Genomic DNA, 27103 nt, shown 5'->3' with positions numbered 1-27103 from the left:
TGCTACAGATGATGATACCACAGATAACGGTGGTATAGGGAATGTTACAAATAATAATGTCAGAGATAATGATGCCACAAATTATGCTGCTACAGATGATGATACCACAGATAACGGTGCTACAGAGAATGACGTTACAAATAATAATGTCAAAGATAATGATGCCACAGATTATGGTGCTATAGGGAATGATGTTACAAATAATGATGTCAGAGAAAATGCTGCCACAGATGATGATGCCACAGATTATGCTGCTACTGATGATGATGCCACAGATAATGGTGCTATAGGGAATGATGTTACAACTAATGATGTCAGAGATAATGCTGCCACAGATGATGATGCCATAGATTATGCTGCTACTGATGAGGATGCCACAGATTATGCTGCTACTGATGATGATGCCACAGATAATGGTGCTATAGGGAATGATGTTACAAATCATGATGTTAGAGATACTGTGCCACAGATGATGATGCCACCGATTATGCTGCTACTGATGATGATGCCACAGATAATGGTGCTATAGGGAATGATGTTACAAATAATGATGTCAGAGATAATGCTGCCACAGATTATGCTGCTACTGATAATGATGCCACAGATAATGGTGCTATAGGGAATGATGTTACAAATAATGATGTCAGAGATAATGCTGCCACAGATGATGATGCCACAGATTATGCTGCTACTGATGAGGATGCCAGAGATTATGCTGCTACTGATGATGATGCCACAGATAATGGTGCTATAGGGAATGATGTTACAAATCATGATGTTAGAGATACTGTGCCACAGATGATGATGCCACAGATTATGCTGCTACTGATGATGATGCCACAGATAATGGTGCTATAGAGAATGATGTTACAAACATGATGTCAGAGATAATGCTGCCACAGATGATGATGCCACAGATTATGCTGCTACTTATGATGCCACAGATAATGGTGCTATAGTGAATGATGTTACAAATCATGATGTCAGAGATACTGTGCCACAGATAATGATGCCACAGATTATGCTGCTACTGATGATGATGCTACAGATTATGCTGCTCCAGATGATGATGCCACAGATAATGGTTCTACAGAGGATGATGTTACAAATCATGATGTCAAAGATAATGCTGCCACAAATGATGATGCCACAGATGATTATACCACAGATTATGCTGTTACAGATGATGATACCACCGATAATGGTGCTACAGAAAATGATGTTACAAATGATAATGTCAGAGATAATGATGCCACAGATGATGCTGCCACAGATGATGCTGCCCCAGATTATGCTGCCACAGATGATGATACCACAGATAATGGTGCTACAGAGAATGATGTTACAAATGATAATGTCAGAGATAACGATGCTACAGATTATCCTGCCACAGATAATGACATCACAGATGATAATGTCACAAATTACTATGTCTCATATGGTAATATCACAGCTATCATATGTCCAGAAGACACCCCCTTTAACTGCCTGGGTTCTTTCCGGGGCACTGGGTCATCGAGAGACCATGTACTGTATGTTGCATGGTCTCTTACAGTTATGTTTCTGACCCTATACTGACCAAGCAGTCCGACCACATTGCCTGTGATCAAAGTCAGAACTTCTCCAAGGTGTGCCTTTCAATTTGAGCAGGCTCATCCAGTTCCTTTTGAAGTCTAATCTCAGGATCAGGACTGGGTCTAATATTGGGTCTAGTCTCTCAGGAGGCTCCTTCTGGTTCTGCAGGGTCTGAGACTGGGTGAGAGCTGATCTAGTTTCTAGAGCGGATCATCTGACCTGATGATTGACACAAGGTTTGTACTCTCACCTTCTTCTCTTTTGTTTTTCTGAGCTTCTCGTGGACTCCTGAGATCCACTTTCTGTCGGACGCCGTGGAGTCTGATCCCCTCCATCGCCCCCTACAGGTACGGCCCAAATGTGTGCGCTGGTACTAGACAGCCAGGGTCATAGCGTCCAGACTCCAGATGTCGTCAAGTCCACGGAGATCCATCAGAGCATCGATCCCATTAACAAGGCGTGAGTGCCGGAGGTGTCATGGGACTAATGACCATGAGAGCTAAAAAAAACCCAGTCAGTTTGTGTCTCTCGACTTTCTTTAGTCTGTCGCTCTGTTTACAACCAGCAGGGACCTCAGTTAGTTGATGGCTCATTCTGATGACATCACACCTACAAACATTAATTTAATTTAAAAAAAAATGTTTTCCTTATTTAGAAAACACACATTTGCACACATTAATGATACAGATCGAGAAGTGAAGTGAAAAAGAAAGTAAGAGAAAACAACAGTTAAAAGAAAAAAAACATATAACAACTTTGATGCTAAAACGATGAAAGAATAGATGTTAATACTAACTAGAAACAATGAAAAAGAAAAAAGTAAAAGCCCATTATAAGTCTTATCACACTTGTTGGCGTGATATAATTGTTAGGTAAATAAGAATAATGAATTAAATGTGAAAATGAGTGGAAAAAATTGGAAGCCCTCACGGGAGGCCTCGTCCGGGCGGAAGGCGGGGTGAGACTCCCAAATCTGGCTATAAAAGAGGAGGCGAGCGAGGGAGTTCCAGAGTAAGGAAGAGGAGGAGGAGGATGAAGACGCTGAGGAGCGCCGGACTCTGTCTGATCCTGCTGCCCCGGTTCCTGCTGGTGGCCGTGCTCTTCTGGCTGCTGGACTTTCTCTGCATCCGAAGGAAGTTCCTGGCCCGGGTCCAGCAGCAGGACCTGGACTCCGCGGACCCCCCTCTCTGCGTGTCCGACTCCAACCGCTTCTTCAGCCTGGAGTCCCTGAAGGCGGTCTGGCACGGACAGATGCTTGACTACCTCAAGGAGGCGCGCTTCGGCCACGAAGCCCCCAACACGGACGTGGTCCAGCTGGAGGACCAGCGGCGGACGCGCATCCTGGACTTTGCCCGCGGGGACCGACCCCTGGTCCTGAACTTCGGCAGCTGCACCTGACCCCCCTTCATGGCGCGACTTCACGCCTTCCAGCGGGTCGTGCAGGAGAACGCGGACCAGGCGGACTGTCTGGTGGTCTACATCGAGGAGGCGCACCCGTCCGACGGCTGGGCCAGCACCGACGCGCCTTACCAGATCCCGCGGCACCGCAGCCTGGACGAGCGCCTGCAGGCGGCCCGGCTAATGCAGCTGGGGGTCCCGGGCTGCCGGGTGGTCGTGGACGGGATGGAGAACTCGGCCAACCGCGCGTACGGAGCCTACTTCGACAGACTTTACGTGCTGCAGGGGGGGAGGGTGGTGTACCAGGGGGCCAGGGGTCCTGAGGGGTACAGGATCTCGGAGCTGCGGGACTGGCTGGATCGGTACCGAGAACGACAAGGGAAACTGGACACTCTGGCGGTTTAGATTCGGTGACTAACTTTAGCTCTAAGATCTATAGAGACTTTAGTGTTCGGACATGGTTCAAGTTCGTTTTTGTAACTCCTTATATTTGTGCGTAAAAGTGTCGCTGCGCTCCGCGGTGCTGTTTTGAAGTTCGGTTTTTAAAAGGTTCGAAACCAGAAAACTGAAACTGATGTCAGTGGTACCGAGGGGCCCAGAGAGCCCATTTACGACTGTACATACTGATCTATTTTTCATACAATAAAAAAAGTTTTGATCCAAATCAGAGTTCGTGTTCGCATGTGACAGAGCTGGTGCGCTTTTATTATAGGTTCACGGTAATTTGCAGCAGCAGTGACGGATCAAGGTCCAATATCCTGCGCTGAGAGCAGAACCAAGCCTAGCACGAACCAGCTGAGATGCAAAAGATGGATAAACACACACACACACACACACGAGCGTCGCATCTGTTTGTGATGTCATAATTTGCTCTTGTATTTTGTTCATGGAAATGAAATGAATGACGTCACAGATGCATAAATCTTTACGTGTATGAAGGTAGATACAGCGTGATGTGTGACGTCAGTAAGCGTCACTTCAGCATTGATGAGAACACATCGATGACTTTACATTAACTCATAAGAATGGTTAGATTGACACATATGAATACGTGGTATGCCTTTGACGTCTTCATTACCATCATCACCACTTCATCCTAATCACTTTCATTGTCGTAATTACTTCATCCTCGACATCATCATCGTCACAACTTCATCCTCTTCACCATCATCCCTTCATCCTCGTCCTCACCATCATCATGTTATCCTCATCACTTCACCATCATCAACACCATAACTTCATTCTACCACCACTTCAGCCTGGTCACCATCACCAGACCCCTTCATCCTTGTCACCATTATCACTTCATCTTTGCAATCACCACTTCATCCTCTTTAGCATCATCATCATAATAATCACTTCATCCACGTCATCATTATCATCAACACCTAATCCTCCTCCCCACATCATCATCACATCCGTTTCATCACCACTTCATCCTCCTCACTCCATCGTCATCATCATCATAATCACCACTTCATCATCGTCACGATAACTTTATCCTTTTCACCATCATCACTTCATCTTTGCGATCACCAGTTCATCGTCGTCATCATCAACACTTCATCCTCGTCCTTACATCATCATCACAACCACATCATTATCATCATCATCACTTCATCCTCGTCACCTTTACCACTTCATCCTTGTCACCATCACCACTTTATTATCGTCATCATGACTTCATCCTTGTCACCATAATCACTTCATCTTTGCAATCACCATTTCATCCTCGTCATCATCATCACCACTTCATTCTCGTCACCATCGTCATCATAATCACCACATCATCCTTGTTATCATCACCACTTTATCCTTGTCATTGTCACTTCATCCTTGTCACCATCATAACTTCATCTTTCCAATCACTATCATCATCTTTTCACCACTTCATCCTCTTCACCATTATCATCATCACAACAACTTTATTCTGGTAATCACATATTATCATTACCACATAACCTTTGTTATCATCCCCACTCCATCCTCGTCACCATCGTCATCATCATCATCATCACCACTTCATCCTCGTCACCATAACTTCATCATTTTCGCCTTCATCACTTCATCTTTCCGATCACCACATCATCCTCGTCATCATCACCACTTCATCCTCGCCATAACATCATCATCATAACCACTTCATCCTCATCACCATCATCACTTCATCCTCGTCACCTTTACCACTTCATCCTGGTCACCATCACCCCTTCATCCTGGTCATCATCACTTCACAATAAAACTAAGGAATTTCTGCTCAGCCCCCCATCATAAACACCCAAACAGTCGAAACCATGGACACTTTCAAATACCTGGGAAAAGCCCTGAACATTGAACTCACTCTCAACCAGCACAAAACGACATTCAAAAAAGAAATCAACAGAGACTATCAGCAGTGAGACTGTCAGCAGTGAGACTATCAGCAGTGAGACTATCAGCTGTGAGACAATCAGCAGTGAGACTATCAGCAGTGAGACTATCAGCAGTGAGACTATCAGCAGTGGGACTATCAGCAGTGAGACTATCAGCAGTGAGACTATCAGCAGTGAGACTATCAGCAGTGAGACTGTCAGCAGTGAGACTATTAGCAGCGAGACTATCAGCTGTGAGACAATCAGCAGTGAGACTATCAGCAGTGATTACTATCAGCAGTGAGACTATCAGCAGTGAGACTATCAGCAGTGGGACTATCAGCAGTGAGACTATCAGCAGTGAGACTATCAGCAGTCCGCAAACTAAAAGGACCGTTTCTTCCTCCCTCTTCCCTGAGGAAGCAGTTACAGACCAACCAGGTTCAGGAGAGCTTGGCTGGAATGAAGCCTGATCACTGCAGCCATAATACCCCGCTGATCTATCATCACCACTTCATCCTCGTCATCATTATCATCACCACTTCATCCTTGTCACCATTATCATCACCATTTTATCCTCGTCATCATCACCACTTCATCCTTGTCATCATCACCACACCATCATCATCACCACTTCATCCTTGTGATTATCAGCACTTCATCCTTGTCATCATCACCACTTCATCCTTGTCATAATCACCACTTCATCCTCGTGACGATCACCACTTCATCTTTGTCATCATCACCACTTCATCCACGTCACGATCACCATTTCATCTTCTTCATCATGACCACTTCATCCTTGTCATCATCATCACCACTTCATCCTTTTCATTATCACCACATCATCATCATCACCACTTCATCCTTGTCATCATCACCACTTCATCCTCGTCACGATCACCACTTCATCTTCGTCATCATCACCACTTCATCCTTGTCATCATCACCATCTTGATTCTCCTCGGTAAAATCATTCAGAGATTTCCTGATGTTTCTTACCACATTTTTACTGATGACATCCAGCTCTACTGCTCTTTTAATCCAACTGAGCCCCAAAGGCTGAAGAGCTTAGTCAATTGTTTGTTAGAAATCCAACAATGGCTGAGTGAAAACACTCTACAGCTAAATGTGGACAAAACTGAAACTCTGGTTATTGCTCCTGATGATAAGGTTCCAGGGTTGAGTCAGTACTCGGGTGACTTAGGTCAGTCTGTCAAACTGAGCCTGAGAAACCTGGGTGTTGTATTTTATAAAGACATGTCTCTTGTTCAACACTGTAGAAAACTGACCAGAAACTGTTTCCTTCAACTGAGAAAAATCTCTAAACTTAGGAAAATGTTGTCGGAACATGATCTGGAGCTTGTAATCCATGCGTTTGTTTCTTCTCGTCTGGACTATTGTAACAGTTTGTTTTCATGTCTTAACAAGAAGGAGCTGTCTCGCCTGCAGTTGATTCAGAACTCTGCAGCGAGAATTCTAACCCGCTCAAGTAGAAGAACTCACATTTCTCCGATCCTTAAAACTCTTCACTGGCTTCCAGTTTCTTTCAGGATCAACTTTAAAATTCTGGTTCTTACTTTCGGAGCTATTCATGGTCAGGCTCCTCCTTACATCACTGGTCTGTGGATCAGAATCTACTTATGGTTCCACGCACACGGCTCAGGACCAGAGGAGAGAAATCTTTTCAGGCTGTTGCTCCTAAGCTTTGGAACGATCTTCCTCTCTCTTTGCGCTTGATGGAGTCTACTGACTCCTTTAAGAAACATCTTAAGACGTTACTATTTGTTCAGGCTTTTCCTTGATTTTCTGGAACTCCTGTTGTGTTATCAGTTTTATCTTGACCTTTAAAGTATATACTTTATTGAATATTGTTTTGATTGTTTAAGCGCTTTGTGACCCTGGTCTTGAAAAGCGCTATATAAATAAAAATTACTTACTTACTTACTTACTATCCTCATCAGCATCATCACCACTTCATCTTCGTCATGATCACCACTTCATCTTCGTCATCATCATCACCACTTCATCTTCGTCAGCATCACCACTTCATCACCGTCATCATCATCACCACTTTATCTTCGTCATCATGACTACTTCATCCTTGTCATCATCACCATTTATCCTCATCATCATCATCACCACTTAATCTTGGTCACCATCATCATCACCACTTCATACTCATCACAATTACCAGTTCATCTTCGTCACCATTATCATCAGCACTTTATCTTCGTCATCATCACCACTTCATCCTTGTCATCATCACCACTTTATCCTCGTCATCATCACTTCATCGTCGTCATCATCACCACTTCATCCTTGTCATCATCATCACTTCATCCTTGTCATCATCATCACTTCATCCTTGTCATCATCATCACTTCATCCTTGTCATCACCACTTCATCGTCGTCATCATTACCACTTCATCCTCGTCACGATCACCACTTCATCCTTGTCATCATCATCACTTCATCCTTGTCATCATCACCACTTCATCCTTGTCATCATCATCACTTCATCCTTGTCATCATCACCACTTTATCTTCGTCATCATCACCACTTCATCACCGTCATCATCATCACCACTTTATCTTCGTCATCATGACTACTTCATCCTTGTCATCATCACCATTTATCCTCATCATCATCATCACCACTTAATCTTGGTCACCATCATCATCACCACTTCATCCTCATCACAATCACCACTTCATCTTCGTCACCATTATCATCAGCACTTTATCTTCGTCATCATCACTACTTCATCCTTGTCATCATCACCACTTTATCCTCGTCATCATCACTTCATCGTCGTCATCATCACCACTTCATCCTTGTCATCATCATCACTTCATCCTTGTCATCATCATCACTTCATCCTTGTCATCATCATCACTTCATCCTTGTCATCACCACTTCATCGTCGTCATCATTACCACTTCATCCTCGTCACGATCACCACTTCATCCTTGTCATCATCATCACTTCATCCTTGTCATCATCACCACTTCATCCTTGTCATCATCATCACTTCATCCTTGTCATCATCACCACTTTATCTTCGTCATCATCACCACTTCATCCTTGTCATCATCATCACTTCATCCTTGTCATCATCACCACTTTATCTTCGTCATCATCACCACTTCATCCTTGTCATCATCACCACTTTATCCTCGTCATCATCACCACTTCATCCTTGTCATCATCATCACTTCATCCTTGTCATCATCACCACTTTATCTTCGTCATCATCACCACTTCATCCTTGTCATCATCACCACTTTATCCTCGTCATCATCACCACTTCATCCTTGTCATCATCATCACTTCATCGTCGTCATCATCATCACCACTTCAATCTCGTCATCATCACCACTTCATCCTTGTCATCATCATCACTTCATCCCTGTCATCATCATCACTTCATCCTCGTCATCATCACCACTTCATCCTTGTCATCATCATCACTTCATCCTTGTCATCATCACCACTTCATCCTCGTCATCATCATCACCACTTCATTCTCGTCATCATCACCACTTCATCCTTGTCATCATCATCACTTCATCCCTGTCATCATCATCACTTCATCCTCGTCATCATCACCACTTCATCCTTGTCATCATCATCACTTCATCGTCGTCATCATCATCACCACTTCATCCTCGTCATCATCATCACTTCATCCCTGTCATCATCATCACTTCATCGTCGTCATCATCATCACCACTTCATCGTCGTCATCATCATCACTACTTCATCCTTGTCATCATCATCACTTCATCGTCGTCATCATCATCACCACTTCACCGTCGTCATCATCATCACTACTTCATCCTTGTCATCATCATCACTTCATCCCTGTCATCATCATCACTTCATCCTCGTCATCATCACCACTTCATCCTTGTCATCATCATCACTTCATCGTCGTCATCATCATCACCACTTCATCCTCGTCATCATCATCACTTCATCCCTGTCATCATCATCACTTCATCGTCGTCATCATCATCACCACTTCATCGTCGTCATCATCATCACTACTTCATCCTTGTCATCATCATCACTTCATCGTCGTCATCATCATCGCCACTTCATCCTCATCATCACCAGTACATGTTCATCATCATTGTTTTTGTAAGTGCTTCCTAAATAAAAATGGTAATGAAGTCAAACACAAAATAAAAAAACACATGAACATCACTGGAACACACAAATTACCATCTGACCTGAAGAATGATGAACACATGAACACATTTGTAAATTTGGTTTCAGTGTTTAAAAGCACTTGCTTGTCAGAGAAAACCGTTACAATACCATGTGAGTGTGTGTGTGTGTGTGTGTGTGTGTTAATGGAGAAGGGGGTAACAGTCGAGGCTACAGGGGGTAGAGGGGCCCATAGCCTCAAAGCTGACTGGGCCCTGACTAATACACCAGAACCGGTTGGTCGCGAGTTGTATGAAGAAAACAGTTGAGTCTCTGGGCCCTCTGACCTTTGACCCTGAACACGCAACCTCCTCTTCTGAGACACTGATCAGCTCCAGATGTGTGTCGGTTCATTTCCCGCAACTGAGACTTTTTTTTCCATTTTCTGCTTGTTAGTTGACCCAGACAAGAGTGTGTGTGTGTGTGTGTCTGTATGTTCTCAACTGAACTGTTAACATCTGGATGTCCATGCAGACGCTCGTTTATCCAGTTCTTGGATATTCTGAAGGTTCCAGAACATGGCATCCATACAGAAGAACACACTCTGGTACAAGCGCTCTACAAATATTACTTACTTACTTACAACTGTAAAGATCCACTCACCTTCAATTATTCTAGAATCTGCAGTAACCAATATTCACCACCAGGGGGAAACAAAACCCAATGATACGGACCTTTAATTTAAACTGCAAATGAGTTTCTGTCTGAGCGGATAATGAGAGAGTGACTAGTAACCCTGTCATGTGCTCAGGAGCGCCCTCGTCTGGTCGTCCAGGTCCCCATGTTTCCGCAGCGACAAAACAACATCCACTGACGACAGAGTGAAAATATTTACTGAACATTTGTGTATTTGCTTCACGCATGGAAAATATACAAACATCATCCGTTCACTCACGTAATGAACGTGTGAATCAGTTCGATCAGAAACTGATCAGATCATGTGACAAACAAACTCGTTAATCATCAATACATTTGACTAGTCATCAGTTTGATATTGATCATGATCTTCGTAATTGACGTTCGATAACGACTCTGATAAGACGGTTAATAAAGTTTAAAGACATCATTGATACAAACCAATCGAAGACCCATACGTTTTATTGGAGGTTCCGGTCAGATGGACGTGTAATGTTTCCCAAAGCCGGCCAATCGGATGCGCTCGGGCAGGATGACGTTGACCGAGTGCTCGGCCTCGTCCAGGCTCGACCCGCCGACCTCCCGCAGCACGTGGTGGCGCTGACGCCGCACCAGCTGGCTGTACCTGGCGTTGGCCACCCACGTCTCGATGCGGCCGAAGAAGACGATGGCGGTGGCGCCGAGGACGACCAGGCAGGTGAGCAGCGCCAGCATCCCGAAGCACACCAGCTGACCGTGAGTGACCAGCACGGCGCGCTCCTGGATGGCCTCCTTCAGTGTGACCTTCATCACGTCCCGGTCCAGAGGTGGGAGCAGCTTGTGGAAGGTGTGGGCCGTCAGCGAGAACTGATCCAGAGCCGAGTGGTCGGAGGGCCGCACGCCGCCCAGTCTGGCCCGGCCCCTGGGTCTGCCGCGGCGGGCGCAGGTGGCGCCGCCGAACCGGCGTGGACAAAGACACGAGAAGGATCCGTCGGGGCCCGATGAGCAGGTCCCCCCGTTGGCACAGGGCCCAGAACCGCAGGAGTCCAGGCTGTCATTACAGGTCGCCCCGCTAAACCCGGGAGGACAAGTGCAAATCAAGTCCTCGTCGTGGTCGCTGCAGGTTCCTCCGTTCTGGCAGGGGGCGCTGCAAGGACAGAGGAGACATCTGTCGGTCATTGTAGTCTGGTTCTGACCAAGTTTCTGCTGAAAGGTCGAGTCAATTCTGCTGACAATAAACCAAGAGCTGCAGCATGATTGGTCTCCATGGCAACAGAGACTGTGGGTGGTACTGTCTTCACACATCACTTCAGACGCCTAAACTAGTCTAAAGAAGGCAGTGGGAGAGAAGGACCAGCAGGTGGTGCAAGAGATCTGCTCCACCAGGAGAGACGCTCATAAACACTGACACCATAGATAAAACCAAACCAGTACCTGTCAGGTCCACACTTGGTTTTCATCTGGCACTGAGCTCCAGAGTAACCATGGCGACAGATGCACAGGTGTCCCCCACCCTCTGTTTCTACACAGGTGGAGTTTCCTTCACATGGAGTGGAGGAGCAGGGAAGGACTTCTGAGGGCAGAAAACTACATGTTCATCATCATCATCATGTTATCTTCATCATCATCACATTCATCTTCATCATCATCATGTTATCTTTACCATCATCATGTTATCTTCATCATCATCATGTTATCTTCTTCATCATCGTCAACATTATTTTCATCATCATCATGTTATATTCATCATCATTACATTCATCTTCATCATCATCATCTTCATCTTCATCATCATCATGTTATCTTTACCATCATCATGTTATCTTCTTCATCATCATCATCTTTATCTTCTTACCATCATCTTCATCATAATCTTAAAATAATTATAATCATCATCATCATCATCATCATCATCATCATCATCATCATCATCCTCATCCTCATCATTATCATCACAGTATCTTCATCATCATTATCTTTAAAGCATCATTATTATCTACACCATCATCATGTTATCTTCTTCATCATCATCATCATCACAGATATCATCCTCATCCTCATCCTCATCATCACAGTATCTTCATCATCATTATCTTTAAAGCATCATTATTATCTACACCATCATCATGTTATCTTCTTCATCATCATCATCATCACAGATATCATCATCATCATCATCATCATCATCACAGTATCTTCATCATCATTATCTTTAAAGCATCATCATTATCTACACCATCATCATGTTATCTTCTTCATCATCATCATCACCATGTTATCTTTATCATCATCATTATCATCACAGTATCTTCATCATCATTGTCTTTTAAGCGTCATTATTATCTACACCATCATCATGTTATCTTCTTCATCATCATCATCATCACAGATATCATCCTCATCCTCATCCTCATCATCACAGTATCTTCATCATCATTATCTTTAAAGCATCATTATTATCTACACCATCATCATGTTATCTTCTTCATCATCATCATCATCACAGATATCATCATCATCATCATCATCATCACAGTATCTTCATCATCATTATCTTTAAAGCATCATCATTATCTACACCATCATCATGTTATCTTCTTCATCATCATCATCACCATGTTATCTTTATCATCATCATTATCATCACAGTATCTTCATCATCATTGTCTTTTAAGCGTCATTATTATCTACACCATCATCATGTTATCTTCTTCATCATCATCATCATCATCACAGATATCATCGTCTTCATCATGTTTTTCGTCTTACAATCATTATCATCATCTTCAAATGAGAATCATCATCTATATCTTCTTACATCATCCTCATCATCTTCTTCATCACCGTTATCATTCTCTTACCATAATATTCATCATAATAATCATGTTTATTGTCTCACCATCATCATCATCCTCTTACCAAAATTATCATCATCACTGCATCATCATCATCATTAACACTGTGATCCTCTTACGACAATCATCATTGTCATTATCGTCTAAATCACCATCATCATCATCATTTGTTAAAAGAACCTTTCGAAACTCCCAAGGTCACTATTCTATGAGTGCTGAAAGAAACAATAAAACCACACCGTATAAAGCTATAGCTATAAATTAAGAAAGAAGAATAACAGTGAGAGGTCACAGAGTTTGTGACCCGGGAGCTGAGTTATGAGTTTGGATTGGAAGAGGAGGAGAGGGTCACGGTGGTGGAGGTCAAGTGATGAGCAGTTACACAGCTAATGTTGCTGAGGCGGGCAGAAGGCACAGAGAGGTGGATGAAGAGGAGGATAGAGCGAATCAGAGTGCAGGAGGTCAGGCAGCAGAGAGAGACCAGGTGTAGGATCATCTTGAAGGTGAACAGGAAGAGGTTTGTAGATTAAATGGGAGTTTAATTGGAGTGAGTTGAGGGGGCAGAGGTCTTTGAGAGTATACAGGAGATTAGTTCTGGACCAGTTAGGGTTTATGGTAGGAGCCATGGGCAGAAACAGCTGAAACATCATGGATAGATGAGACTGAAGTTTGGTGTTTTTTCAGGATGCTAGAGATAGCAGGTAGGTTACAGAGGGGGTTAATGGGGTCATAGTTGTTAGGGTTTCTTTACTGTAGGAGTGACATTTAAGGGACAGAGGATAGTGAAGAGCTTATGATTATCACAATCATCCTCTTTATCATCTAACCTTCATCTTCATCGTCAACATCATCATTCATGATCATCTTATTCAAAATATTACCATTATTAACATTATCTTAACCATTGTCTTTATTATCTTAGCCATCATCACCTTCATCTTCATCATCACCATCATATTCAACACCTTACTATTATCATAAGCATCATCACCATCATCTTCCTCATCATCATCTTCCTCATCTCAAGCATCATCATCTTCATCATCACCATCATATTCAACACCTTATTATTATCATAAGCATCATCACCATCATTTTCATTATATTTAAGATCATCAAACTTTATCATCATCATTAATGGTATAATGTTATTCAACAAATTACCATTAATAACATTATTATAACCATCAACTTTAATATCTTAAACATCATCACCTTCATCTTCATCAGTACCTACATCATCATCACATTCATCATCATCTTCACCTTCATCAACATCATTCTCATCTCCAACATCTTACCATTATTTACATTATCATCAGCATAATCAGCATCATCTTCATTATCTCAAGCATCATCACCTTCATCGTCCTCCTCATCATCATCATCTTCATTATCCCAACCATCATCGCCTTCATCTTCCTCATTATCATCCTCTTCATTATCTCAACCATCATCACCTTCATCTTCATCATCATCACCATCTTCATTATCTCAACCATCACCACCTTCATCTTCATCATCATTATCATCTTCATTATCTCAACCATCATAACCTTCATCTTCATCATCATTATCATCTTCATTATCTCAACCATCAGTACCTTCATCGTCCTCATCATCATTATCATCTTCATTATCGCGACCATCATCACCTTCATCTTCCTCATTATCATCATCATCTTCATTATCCCAACCATCATCATCTTCATTATCTCAACCATCATCACCTTCATCATCATCTTCATCATCATAATCATCATCTTCATTATCTCAACCATCATCTCCTTCATCTTCCTCATCATCATCATCATCTTCATTATCTCAACCATCATCACCTTCATCTTCATCATCATTATCATCTTTATTATCTCAACCATCAGTACCTTCATCGTCCTCATCATCATCATCATCTTCATTATCTCGACCATCATCACCTTCATCTTCCTCATTATCATCATCATCTTCATTATCTCAACCATCATCACCTTCATCTTCATCATCATTATCATCTTCATTAACTCAACCATCATCACCTTCATCTTTCTCATCATCATCTTCATTATGTCAACTATCATCACCTTCATCTTCATCATCATTATCATCTTCATTATCTCAACCATCATCACCTTCATCTTCCTCATTATCATCATCCTCTTCATTATCTCAAGCATCATCACCTTCATCTTTCTCATCATCATCTTCATTATGTCAACTATCATCACCTTCATCATCCTCATCATCATCTTCATCATCTCAACCATCCTCATCTTCATCTTCCTCCTCATCATCATCATCTTCATTATGTCAACCATCATCACCTTCATCTTCCTCATTATCATCATCGTCTTCATTATCTCAACCATCATCACCTTCATCTTCCTCATCATCATCTTCATTATCTCAACCGTCATCAACTTCATCTTCCTCATCATCATCATCTTCATCATCTCAGCTATTCATCACCTTCATCTTCCTCCTCCTCCTCCTCATCATCATCATCTTCATTATCTCGACCATCATCACCTTCATCTTCCTCCTCCTCATCATCATCATCATCACATCATCATTATCTCAACCATCATCACCTTCATCTTCCTCTTCATTATCTCAACTATCATCACCTTCATCTTCCTCATCATCATCTTCATTATCTCGACCATTATCACCTTCATCTTCCTCATCATCATCATCTCCATCATCACCTTTATCTTCCTCATCATCAGCATCATCTTCATTATCTCAACCATCATCACCTTCATCATCCTCTTCCTTATCTCAACCATCATCATCTTCATCTTCCTCATCATCATCTTCATCATCTCGACCATCACCACCTTCATCGTCTTCATCATCATCATCTTCATCATCTCGACCATCATCACCTTCATCTTCCTCCTCCTCCTCCTCATCATCATCATCTTCATTATCTCGACCATCATCACCTTCATCTTCCTCCTCATCATCATCATCATCACATCATCATTATCTCAACCATCATCACCTTCATCTTCCTCCTCATCATCATCATTATCTCAACCATCATCACCTTCATCTTCCTCATCATCATCTCAACCATCATCACCTTCATCTTCCTCATCATCATCATCATCTTCATTATCTCAACCATCATCTCCTTCATCTTCCTCATCATAATCATCTTCATTATCTCAACCATCATCACCTTCATCTTCCTCATCATCAGCATCATCTTCATTATCTCAACCATCATCACCTTCATCATCCTCTTCCTTATCTCAACCATCATCATCTTCATCTTCCTCATCAGCATCTTCATTATCTCGACCATCATCACCTCCATAGTCTTCATCATCATCATCTTCATCATCTCGACCATCATCACCTTCATCTTCCTCCTCCTCCTCATCATCATCATCTTCATTATCTCGACCATCATCACCTTCATCTTCCTCCTCATCATCATCATCATCACATCATCATTATCTCAACCATCATCACCTTCATCTTCCTCATCATCATCATCTTCATTATCTCGACCATCATCACCTTAATCTTCCTCCTCCTCATCATCATCATCATTATCTCAACCATCATCACCTTCATCTTCCTCATCATCATCTCAACCATCATCACCTTCATCTTCCTCATCATCTTCATTATCTCAACCATCATCACCTTCATCTTCCTCATTATAATCTTCATTATCTCAACCATCATCACCTTCATCTTCCTCATCATTATTATCTTCATTATCTCAAACATCATCACCTTCATCTTCCTCACCATCATCTTCATTATCTCAACCATCATCACCAATTTCCCGAAGGAGACCTCCTGAGGGATCAATTAAGTTTTACCTTACCTTACCTTACCTTCATCTTTCTCATTATCTCAACCATCATTGCCTTCATCTTCCTCATCATCATCATCATCTTCATTATCTCAACCATCATCACCTTCATCTTCCTCATCATCATCATCATCTTCATTATCTCAACCATCATCATCTTCATTATCTCAACCATCATCACCTTCATCATCATCTTCATCATCATAATCATCATCTTCATTATCTCAACCATCATCACCTTCATCATCATCTTCATCATCATAATCATCATCTTCATTATCTCAACCATCATCTCCTTCATCTTCCTCATCATCATCATCATCTTCATTATCTCAACCATCATCACCTTCATCTTCCTCAGCAACATCATTCTTTATCATCATCATATTCAATATGTTACCATTATTAACATTAACATAACCATCATCATCAACATCATTCTTTGTCATTATAATCGTCGTCATCAACATAGTAACATTATTATAATCACCATCACCAACTTCATCTTCATCATCTTTTCAGTACCATGATAACCTTCATCATCATCAACAGAATTCTTTATCATCTTTCTCACACTCACCACCATCACCACCTAAACCAGTATATTCATCATCTTGTCATTATTATCATCATAAGCACCTTTATCTTTATGGTTAACATTATCTTCATAATCTTTACCTTCATCACCGCCATCTTCCTGATATGCACCATCATAGCTTTACCATCATCATCCTAGCATAATTATATTCATCTTCATCATCATCATCTCAACACAATTATCATGAACATCATCACCTCCCCAAGAAACACCATCATTTAACACTCAAGTTTGCTCTCGTGATCAGACGACAGCACATATCTGTCACACACCTGTCCAACCAACTGCAGTTTTGTATCTGCCACTCACCCTGGTCACACAGGCTGCCCTCCCAGCCCTGCTCACACACACACTGCCAGGCAGAGTTGCAGCCACCGTGCAGGCATCCCGGGAAAGTGATGCAGCGGTCACAGTTCTCTCCTTCCCAGCCGGGCTTGCACCTGTGGGAGGGAATAAAGCAGAGCTATTAATAAACCCCCAATGAGCCCCGCCTGGCCTCAAACTGCCACATTGAGAACTATAGTCTTTTTTTTTTTTAAACAAAGTTTGTACGAGTCAAAGAGACCTGAAGTGAATCTTAAAACGATCTGGGACTACCTCTCCCTCTAGTCCAGAAGATGACGTCATCAGTAAAAATCTCCCTCTTAAAAAACATGTGTTAATATCATAACAAGTTAACTTGGGAGAATAATTTCGAGTCTGCTCAGGCGTGAACTGAACGGACGAGCAGACAAAAGTGTGACCAGATCAGAATGCATCAGCACGTTTCCCTGTTTGATTGACAGGTGAGCTAATTAAACTTCGTGTTCTGCAGGTCTGGCTCTCACGTGACGCGACTGTCTCGCACAATGTGGGCGTGACACGTCGGTTCTGGTCTAAATATCTGGATGTTTAGAAGAAAAAAAAATTATATGGTTCTGGAGGTTCGGTACCTGCACTTTCCCGCTCCCACGCAGAACCCGGTCTCCGGGCTGCAGGCTGCGCTGCATTCACGACCTGGACCACAGAACAACAGGACGTCAGGCTGCACCCACAACACTCACTTTACTCCGCGAACGGAACCGAGCCTCGGCTCATACGGTACCTTCACTGGCGCTCGTCACGGCGAGAAGAAGAATCAGCGCAGTCGGAACCATCCTGACGTTCAACCGAGACCCGAACACAGAAAAAACCCGAAAAAAAAAAGTTCGGAACCGAGAGAGATGGAATCCCACAAAAGTGCGTCTCCCGCTTTACACTGGGCTTTAGTTCGCACCTGGACCAAACAGCTCGGAGAGAAGCACATCTAGACCTGAATCCAGAGTGTGGTACCGAGTCTTTGGTTCCGCCCGACAAGCCTCATGTTCTCCTGGTTCCAGAGCTCAGGTGACAGGAGGGAGCTCGTGGCTGAGACTCTGCCGCAGGAGCTGGTCCCGGTTCAGGGTCGCTCCTCCCACCGGAGACACCACTGTGACCCGGTCCCGTGCTGACGTGAGCGGCGTACTTGATGGACCCGGAGCAAGAGATCCGATCCAGGTGAAGGCAAAACATCAACAGTTGGAGAGAGAGAGAGAAGGAAGGAAAGAGAGCGAGGAGGAAGAGAAAGGCAGACAGGGTCGAGAAAGAGAGAGCGACAGAGCGAAAGAAAGACAGAACTAGTGCAAGAGAGTGGAGGGGAAAGAGCTGAGGCATAAAAATGGAGAGAGAAGGAGACAAACAAAGTAAATTAATAAAATAAACTTCAGTCAGGTTTGAAACATTCTTCCTCCTTCCTGAACCACATCATGTCTCCTAATGTCTTTTATTGTCATTTATTCTCTTCATTCCATCTTCATTTTCTGTCGCTCATCACTCTGGTCAAAGAGTCCACTCTCAGCTGAAAGACCTGCTGGTCATAATCGAGTCACTCATTTGTCCTTCAAACTGACTCAGAGCTAAAAATAGAAGAGGACGTGAAGGGCGGCTGGTTGCAGAACTGAGCCGTCAGTGTGTCTGGATTCGAACCAATGACCAATGTTTTGGAGGACCTCTGTGGTCCTGGACAGGACCAGAACAGAGCGGGGTCGGTGTCCCTCTCTCATCCTCGGCAATCATGTTGCAGCGTGGCCCCCCTGCAGAGAGCCAGCGGGACCCTCATTTCCCAACATGGTCTAGGACCTGCTGTGCCGCATCCTCAGCCGGGCCGTCGAACACCATCAACATCATTAATGAGAGCCACGGGAGGTCTAGAAAGACCTCATCCTACCGCCGACCCCACATGTAGCAGCCTGCTCACGCCTGTGATCGCCTCGCGGGACAGACTCGAAACTTTCCTTTTTTTTTTTTTAACGATGAAGTCAGGGGTCATTAGTCTCCACGGCAACAGTGTCAAGGTTAAAGCGGGAAGATCAGTGATTGATCAGCGCGGGGAGGTGGTTACTCCTATCCTGTTACCATGGAGACACAGGGGCGACACGCTCGTGGGGTGGGTGTGCGTTTGCCTGAGGGTGACGTCAGAAGACGACCCAGATGGAGACGTGAAGGGTTCTGAAGATGGAAATAACCGGGCCACACAGGTGAGACGGGTCTGAGGGACTCTAATGAGTGGACCGACGACAGCTGAGGAGACTCAAGGTTCAGAGCAGGGATGGATGAACTCCATCAGTCACCCTGAAATCCTTTTTAATGGATATATTTTTAAAATCTCTGACCTGTTAGGTAAGACTTTGGTCAGCCAGGTGTAACAGTATCAGTGTGATTTAAGAGAAAAAAAACTTCTTGTCTTTGTAGCTACACTCGACCTTCCTTGTAAAACTCAACAATATTCTGTCCTTTAGTAATTCTGAGCAAAATGAAAAAGCTTGTTTTTATTTTGATTCCCGACTCTAGTTTTTCACTTCTAATGGCTTCAGGTTGTGTTGATACTTCTTCTACAGCTCACTTCAATGTTCTCTGTTGTCTAAACATGGGAGATGAGGAGATGGTGGAAGAGAAAAAAACAGAAAAGGGGAATAGGAGGTGGAGGAGAAGATAAAGAGTAGGTGAGAGAAAAAGAATAGAAGAAGATGAAGAGAAGGAAAAGGAGATGGAGAAATTAACAAAGAGGAGTGGTGGAGAGGATTAGGAGGAGATAGAAGAGGAGGAGTCAGAGGAGATAGAGAGGAGGTGGATGAGAAGGAGAAGTTCAATAGTAGAAAAGGGAGGGGACGGAGGAGATCAAGAGGAGGAGGTGGAAGAGGGAAGGGGCAGGAAGAGGAGATAAAAATGAGGAGGTGGAGGAGAATATGAAGAGGAGGACAATGTGGGATAATGAATGATGTCCGTCCACACCTGTTGCGTTCATCTCTCCATCTTCACATCCATGAGTCAGTTCATCCTTTCATCGCCACCTTTACTCCACGTATGTTTATCAACCAACATCTATTCACGTCGTGATTATTTATTCATAGACCATTTGTTTATTGTTCCACGTTTCAATCCATTTATCCTCTATTTAACATATTTATTCATCCATCCACATCAACATAGGGTAGTATTTAATTCATCCATTCATTGACACTATACCGAGGACAATGCGAGATAAAGAGGAAGAGAAGGAGGAGAGAGAAGAGGAGGTGGAAGGTATAAACTGCAGGAAGAGAAGATAGAGAAGAGGGGGAGAGAGGAGAAGGGGAGGAGGAGAGAAGGGGGCTGAGGAGTTAGAGAGGATGGAAAATGAGATTCAGAGAGGGTAGATGAACAGAAGATGAAGAGGAGGAGGCAGGGGAAAAGAAGAGGATGAAGGGGAGATAAAGAAAGAAGGAGGTTGAGGAGTTAGAGATGAGGAAAAAGTAGACGAGGAGGAGGAGGAAGGAGTGGGGACAAAGAGGAGGAAGAGGAAGAAAAGGAAGAGGAGATATAGAGTGAGAGGGAAAGGGAGATAAAGAGGAGGATAGAAAGGGTGATAAAGAGGAGAAAGGAAATGACGACATGGAGGAGATAGAGAGTAAAAGGAAAGAGGAGATAAAGAGATGGAACATGGAGACCTTTGAGAGGAGCTGATGCTGGAGCAACATCTGGAGGTCCACCTCTTCATCATCACAGCCAATCATGGTCCTGATGCCCGGAGCTCCATTTTACGTACGAACGTGTGGACAGAAGACGGTTGTGACCTGGTTAGCGCCGCTCAAACTCGTTTATATGCTAATGAGGCTGTGGCGGGAAGTCAGACATCTTTTATTTTATCTCACTTCCTCGACAACTGCAGGTCAGCACCGCTAGTTTTGAGCGGAAATGACCAGCTGAGTCCTCGTCCAGAGACTCAGAGCAGAGCTGAACCTGCAGGTCAACATCTCGTACGAACCATCATCACCGTGACTCCTGTCACCGCAGCAGGACAGAAGGGTATCTTTGTCACGAGCAGAAATAGAACCATCAACCCTCCAGGATTCATTAGGGAGGATCAGCGAGCAGATGGTTGTCGGTTCACACCGGAGAGAAGTTTGACTGACGGGAGAGCTGATTAAAAGATGGAGGCTTCTAGCGTTGCCTTGGCGATGCGTCCGTCAACACGGATGAAGACGAGTCGTGAGCACTAGAGGACGGAGAGGGTCGTCCGTCATTCCTGATCCGTCGTGAACGGAGTCTCACTCTTGATTCTGAGCGATGAAGACGTCAGACCACACTTTCGACCAGTCACGCACCCGGAGGAGTTCCCTGCTCACACAGATGTTTAACGAGTCTTCACACACACATCGGCGGGACAGCAGAGGGACACCCTGGACAGCAGGTGCTGCACTTGCACATATACGACGTCATGACTTCTGGTCAGTCGTGTGATGGCTGATGGGATCCATGGGAAGCGGTTGAAGGGGATGAGAGAGGAATTCTCACGTACACCTGCAGTGATGAACTTCGAACCCTCGGACCTTTACTTTATTCAAACTGATAATTGGTCCCACCGAGCAACTGTTACCATGGCAACTGAGTCTCCACAGATATCAATACACTCAAGAAGCTTTTTGTATTCCTTTGTCTACTACACACACACAATAAAATACCCAGGCTACATGATTACTTACACTTACATGCACACACAATTACATACACACATTTAAAAATAATTAAATACACATCAGATTACATACACACACTCGCACACACAATGACATACACATACTCTCACAAACAGTTAAAAACACACAATTACATAAATACACTTAAAAAAAGAAACAAATACACATCTAATTACATACACACACTCACATTCACAATTACATACACACACTCTCACAAACAATTACAAACACACAATTACATAAACACACATTTAAAAAAGAAATAAATACACATCTCATTACACACACACTCGCATTCACAATTACATACATACTCTCACACACAGTTACAAACACAAAAACAAAATTACATATACACACTTAAAAAATAATTAAATACACATCTGATAACATACACACACTCCCACACACAATTACGTACATATACTCTCACAAACAGTTACAAACACACAATTACATACACACACTTAAAAAATAATTAAATACACATCTGATTATGCACACTTGCATACACACTTACATACACATTGACTTACATCCGATTACATAGAATTACCCATCTGTTTACATACACACATTCGGACACACAATTACATACACTTACACTCACATCCGATTACATACACACACTCACACAAACAATTACATACATACTCTCACACATAGTTACAAACACAAACAGACAATTACATACATACACCCTCATACAATTACATACACATACTCTCACACACAGTTACATACACAAACTCGCAAAGAAAATTACATACACACACGATGACACACACTCACAAAAAATTACATACACATATTCTCACAACCGATTACATACACAATTACATTACACAGTTACAAACACAAATACACAATAACATGCACACACTCTCACACTATAACATAGACATTCTCTCACATCTGATTACATACACACAATCACACACACAATAACATACACACAATCACACACACAATTAAATACATGCTCTCACACACAGTTACAAACTGAAAAAACACAATTACACACTTAAACTCGCACACACAACATAGATTACATACACATACCCAATTACGTACACACATACAATTACATACAAACATCTTAAGACATTTTTATTTGTTCAGGCTTTTCCTTGATTTTCTGGAACTCCTGTTGTGTTGTCAGTATTATCTTGACCTTTTAAGTATATATTTTATTGAATATTGTTTTAATTGTTTAAGCGCTTTGTGACCCTGGTTCTGAAAAGCGCTCTATAAATACAAATTACTTACTTACTTACGCACTCACACAGACGATTACACATACACACTTGCACACTCAATCACACACACAATCGCATACACGCACAGTCGCACACAATTACACACTCGACGCGCTTGTTTTGTTCTATAAAGACAAGTGCTAGGTCTGACCCGAGGGGCAGCCACTCAAGTGAACACAGAAACCTTCAAAACCTCCCTGGAACCAGATGGAACTGCAGAATCAGATTTTACATCTCCTTAGATAGCATATTGCTATCAATAAACAGTCCCAGCTTGTCTGTGTCTCCTCCAGACTAGTACCTATGTCATGCTCTCCTCGAACACTTGTGTTTGTTTTGCATGATGAGAGTCTTCGTCACGCGTGTCTTTTTCTAGCAACCGCGGGCGGGCGCCGGGCGAAAGGTTCTGAAGAGAAAATGAACTCTCTCCACGTTTGGCTGATTCTTTTATGCCTTTTACATTTTTTCATCTGGTTTTCAAACACCGAGAGACCATCCGGTGCCTCGGTTGAATCCTCTGCTGAATATTATGGGATGTTCAGTGAAGCCTGTCAGAGTCTACATGTGCTGCAGCAAAGAAAGAAAACAGTCGACGGATCCTTTATGAAGATAGAAGGAAGAGATAATACAGATTGATAGATGGATGGATAAAGCCTTCAACAGACGCTCTAACGGGCCATCAGTAGCCCAGATAAAGACGGAGGTTTGAGTCCGGGCCAGACAGCAGCAGATAAGAAGGTGCATCAGTGTGTGGAAGGCTCGATGAAGAGCGAACCACGAGGAACAAAATGAGCGTTCGGAGGAAACAATCCATCAGAGTTGCTGAGAGGATCGATGGAGAGACTCGTTTTCACAACGATCCAAGAGAGCGATGGAGATATCATCTGCAGGTCTGAGCTCCAGTGGACCACCGGTCATGTGGATCCTTCACACAAACACCTGGATCGATGACCTCCCTAAGCTTGACCGACCTCTGGAGGCCTCGAGCAGCGACTTGATTGTGTTATTGATTGTAACATTGCGTTTGTGTGTCCACAGCTCACACACTGACGGACCACTACATTATGACCAGGTGTCCAACAAGGACAGTATGCCTGTCAGAAGACAATCTCTGGATTTTATCTCAGATCTGCATCCCTACACACCCAGATATGAGAACATCTTTATAAAAACTTGCAGCATCACCCAAAGTTAAAGACACAACACAACCCAACACAAGCTTGTCATCTTCCATCTCATTCCAGAACTTTCTAAATTTGGATCAATGTGATCAAAATAATTAATATAAAAAGAAATCTAGAGTCTAAAAACGTTTTAAGGAACAGCACAGGTGAAAAAATATGAAGCGTACGGAGGATGACACGAACACTGAAAATGTTCTATACCCCAATGTGGCTTTCAGGATGTCGTGAGGAGTTGAAACCGCTGGAGGGCGCTGCTGCACTCACAGAAGCGTCTCGCTGCCTCCTGAGCCACGAGACCGTCTCACAAGTATTTTCTTCCTCAGACCATCCATGGAAGTGACATCAGCAGCTCTCCGGACCACAAACTCTGTTTCCATGACGACGATCACGTCCGTCCGTCCACACTTGTTGCGCTCATCTCTCCATCTTCACATTCATGAATCAGTTCATCCTTTCATCGACACCTTTACTCCACTTACATTTATCAACCAACATCTATTCACGTCGTGATTATTCATTCATAAACCATTAGTTTATTGTTCCACGTTCCGATCCATCCATTCATAAAAGTACAATTTTTACATTAATGCATCCATTTATCCTCTATTTAACATATTTGTTCATCCATCCACCTCAACATAGGGTAATATTTAATTCATCCATTCACTCTTGACACTACATCATCAACTCTCAATAAACCTTCCTTTTAATTGTACTCATTTATTCATACATTGACTAAGATGTCCGCCCTCATCTCATCCATCCAGACCTAGAAATACATCCAACACATCGCTCATCCATTCAATTAATCCATTCACAAATCCCTTCCTATGTCCTTGGTTCATCCATCATTCATTTGTTACCAATGATCTAAGTTCCATACGTTCATATGTATCATCCACATAATGGTGTGTGTTTGTGTCATTAAAGCTTAAAACCGCTCAAATCTTCAGGGAGTTACATGTTTGCAAGTAAACTCCGCAGTGTGTGTTTACGTTTTTGTGCATGTGGTAGTGTGTGTCTGGGTATGTGCCTGTGATTGTGTGGGTATGTGTTTGCGTGTGTGTTAACGATTGCGAGTGTCAGCGTGTGTGTGTGTATGTTTGATTAGGATGTTGTGTGTTTTAATAACTGTGTGTGTGTGTTAGTGACTGTGTGTGTGCATGTGATTGTGTGTGTATTTACTGTATGATGATGCGTGTGATGGTGTGTCATCGTGAGTGCTAATGTGCACGTGATTCTGTGTGTGTGAGCCTGCATGTCTTATGGTTTGTGCAAATGATTCTCTGTGTGTGTGTGCACATGATTCTTTGTGTGTAAGTGTGAATACATGTGTGCCTGGGATTCCATGTGTGTGTGTGTGTACATGTGATTCTGTGTGAATGTGCATGTGTGCATGTGTGCGCTGTCAGCCTTCTCCAGAGACTTCATCACTCTACTCGGAGGGATGAAATGATCCTCAGATCTTTTTGTTTCTCTCGGAGCTCTGAAGATGGGATGTGTTGGCACAGATCTTATTAGCTTCAGCGGAGTGTGTGATGATTCAAAGAGCGCATGTGTGTGTGTGTGTTCTGTTGCTGATTAAACTGTTCTTATCAATCTCATTGTGGATTTGACAACTTCAGCCGCTGAAGCAGAAGAACACGAAGACTTCAATGGAAGTTCTGAGGAAGGGGCGTCCGACAAGAGTTAATGTGTAGATGCTTCTGAATCCATCTGGCCCCAGAGGTGGACGACTCACAAGAGGAACTCTTATGTCTCCGAGCTTCAGAAGAGAAACATCTCCTCCTCTACTGATGTGGTTCTCTTCAGAAACATGCACTTTCCACAGAACGGGCTTATTTTCGAGACCCAAAGTGTAACCTATTGATCAGATCTCGCTTGGCTCCGGAGCACCACGTGGTGTTTTCCGGTCAATAACTCTGACCTGGATATATCCCAACAAGGTCCCTGTCGATACACAACTCATCAGAAATATCGCCCACAGACAAACTCCCGCTAATGCAGCAGATAATCCATAAAACTATTTTCACGAGAATGAATGGGATTGACAGGTCCGGCTTCGGAGCGCCTGTGGAAGTTGATCCACGACAAAAAGCGCGTCCGATGATTTTGGGGGGTCATTCAGGAAGACTTTTTCGGAGCAGTGGACTTGCCATTGCATGACTAACTGGGGCAAACCAATCAGAGGTCGTGCGGAGAGT

The 27103-nt window shown here is 43.1% G+C and overlaps 2 protein-coding genes across 3 annotated transcripts; one reads left to right on the top strand and one right to left on the bottom strand.

Moving 5' to 3' along the window:
* Positions 1-2595: 2595 nt before the first annotated feature.
* Positions 2596-3378, top strand: dio3a (iodothyronine deiodinase 3a). Its single transcript, XM_087779555.1, has one exon. It carries the CDS (start codon positions 2608-2610, stop codon positions 3376-3378), a length of 771 nt encoding a protein of 256 aa, XP_087635681.1. The 5' UTR covers positions 2596-2607.
* A 7244-nt stretch (positions 3379-10622) lies between these two features.
* dlk1 (delta like non-canonical Notch ligand 1) lies at positions 10623-18777 on the bottom strand. Of its 2 annotated transcripts, none has more exons than XM_087780093.1 (5): positions 18526-18777; positions 18374-18437; positions 17751-17881; positions 11591-11729; positions 10623-11435 (listed from the first exon to the last, which is right to left on the bottom strand). In XM_087780093.1, the coding sequence occupies exons 1-5, from the start codon at positions 18575-18577 to the stop codon at positions 10655-10657; spliced, it is 1167 nt and encodes a 388-aa protein (XP_087636219.1). In that variant the 5' UTR covers positions 18578-18777; the 3' UTR covers positions 10623-10654. The 2 variants fall into 2 exon arrangements, with proteins under 2 accessions (XP_087636219.1, XP_087636220.1); XM_087780094.1 differs by having other exon boundaries at positions 10623-11303.
* Positions 18778-27103: the final 8326 nt, after the last annotated feature.

Source organism: Callionymus lyra, chromosome 18 (genome assembly GCF_982586985.1).
Source record: "Callionymus lyra chromosome 18, fCalLyr1.hap1.1, whole genome shotgun sequence".
Taxonomy (NCBI): domain Eukaryota; kingdom Metazoa; phylum Chordata; class Actinopteri; order Syngnathiformes; family Callionymidae; genus Callionymus; species Callionymus lyra.
This window is presented reverse-complemented; position numbering and strand designations above follow the sequence as displayed.

Bases quoted from the DNA above. Each gene is read 5' to 3' on its own strand.
- dlk1 (XM_087780093.1), bottom strand. From the start codon at position 18,577: ATGGTTCCGACTGCGCTGATTCTTCTTCTCGCCGTGACGAGCGCCAGT. The intron at 17,882-18,373 runs GTACCGAACCTC...TCCCTCCCACAG, and splicing joins GTGGGAGCGGGAAAGTGCAG to GTGCAAGCCCGGCTGGGAAG. The intron at 11,436-11,590 runs GTACTGGTTTGG...TACCACCCACAG, and splicing joins ACCAAGTGTGGACCTGACAG to TCTCTGTTGCCATGGAGACC.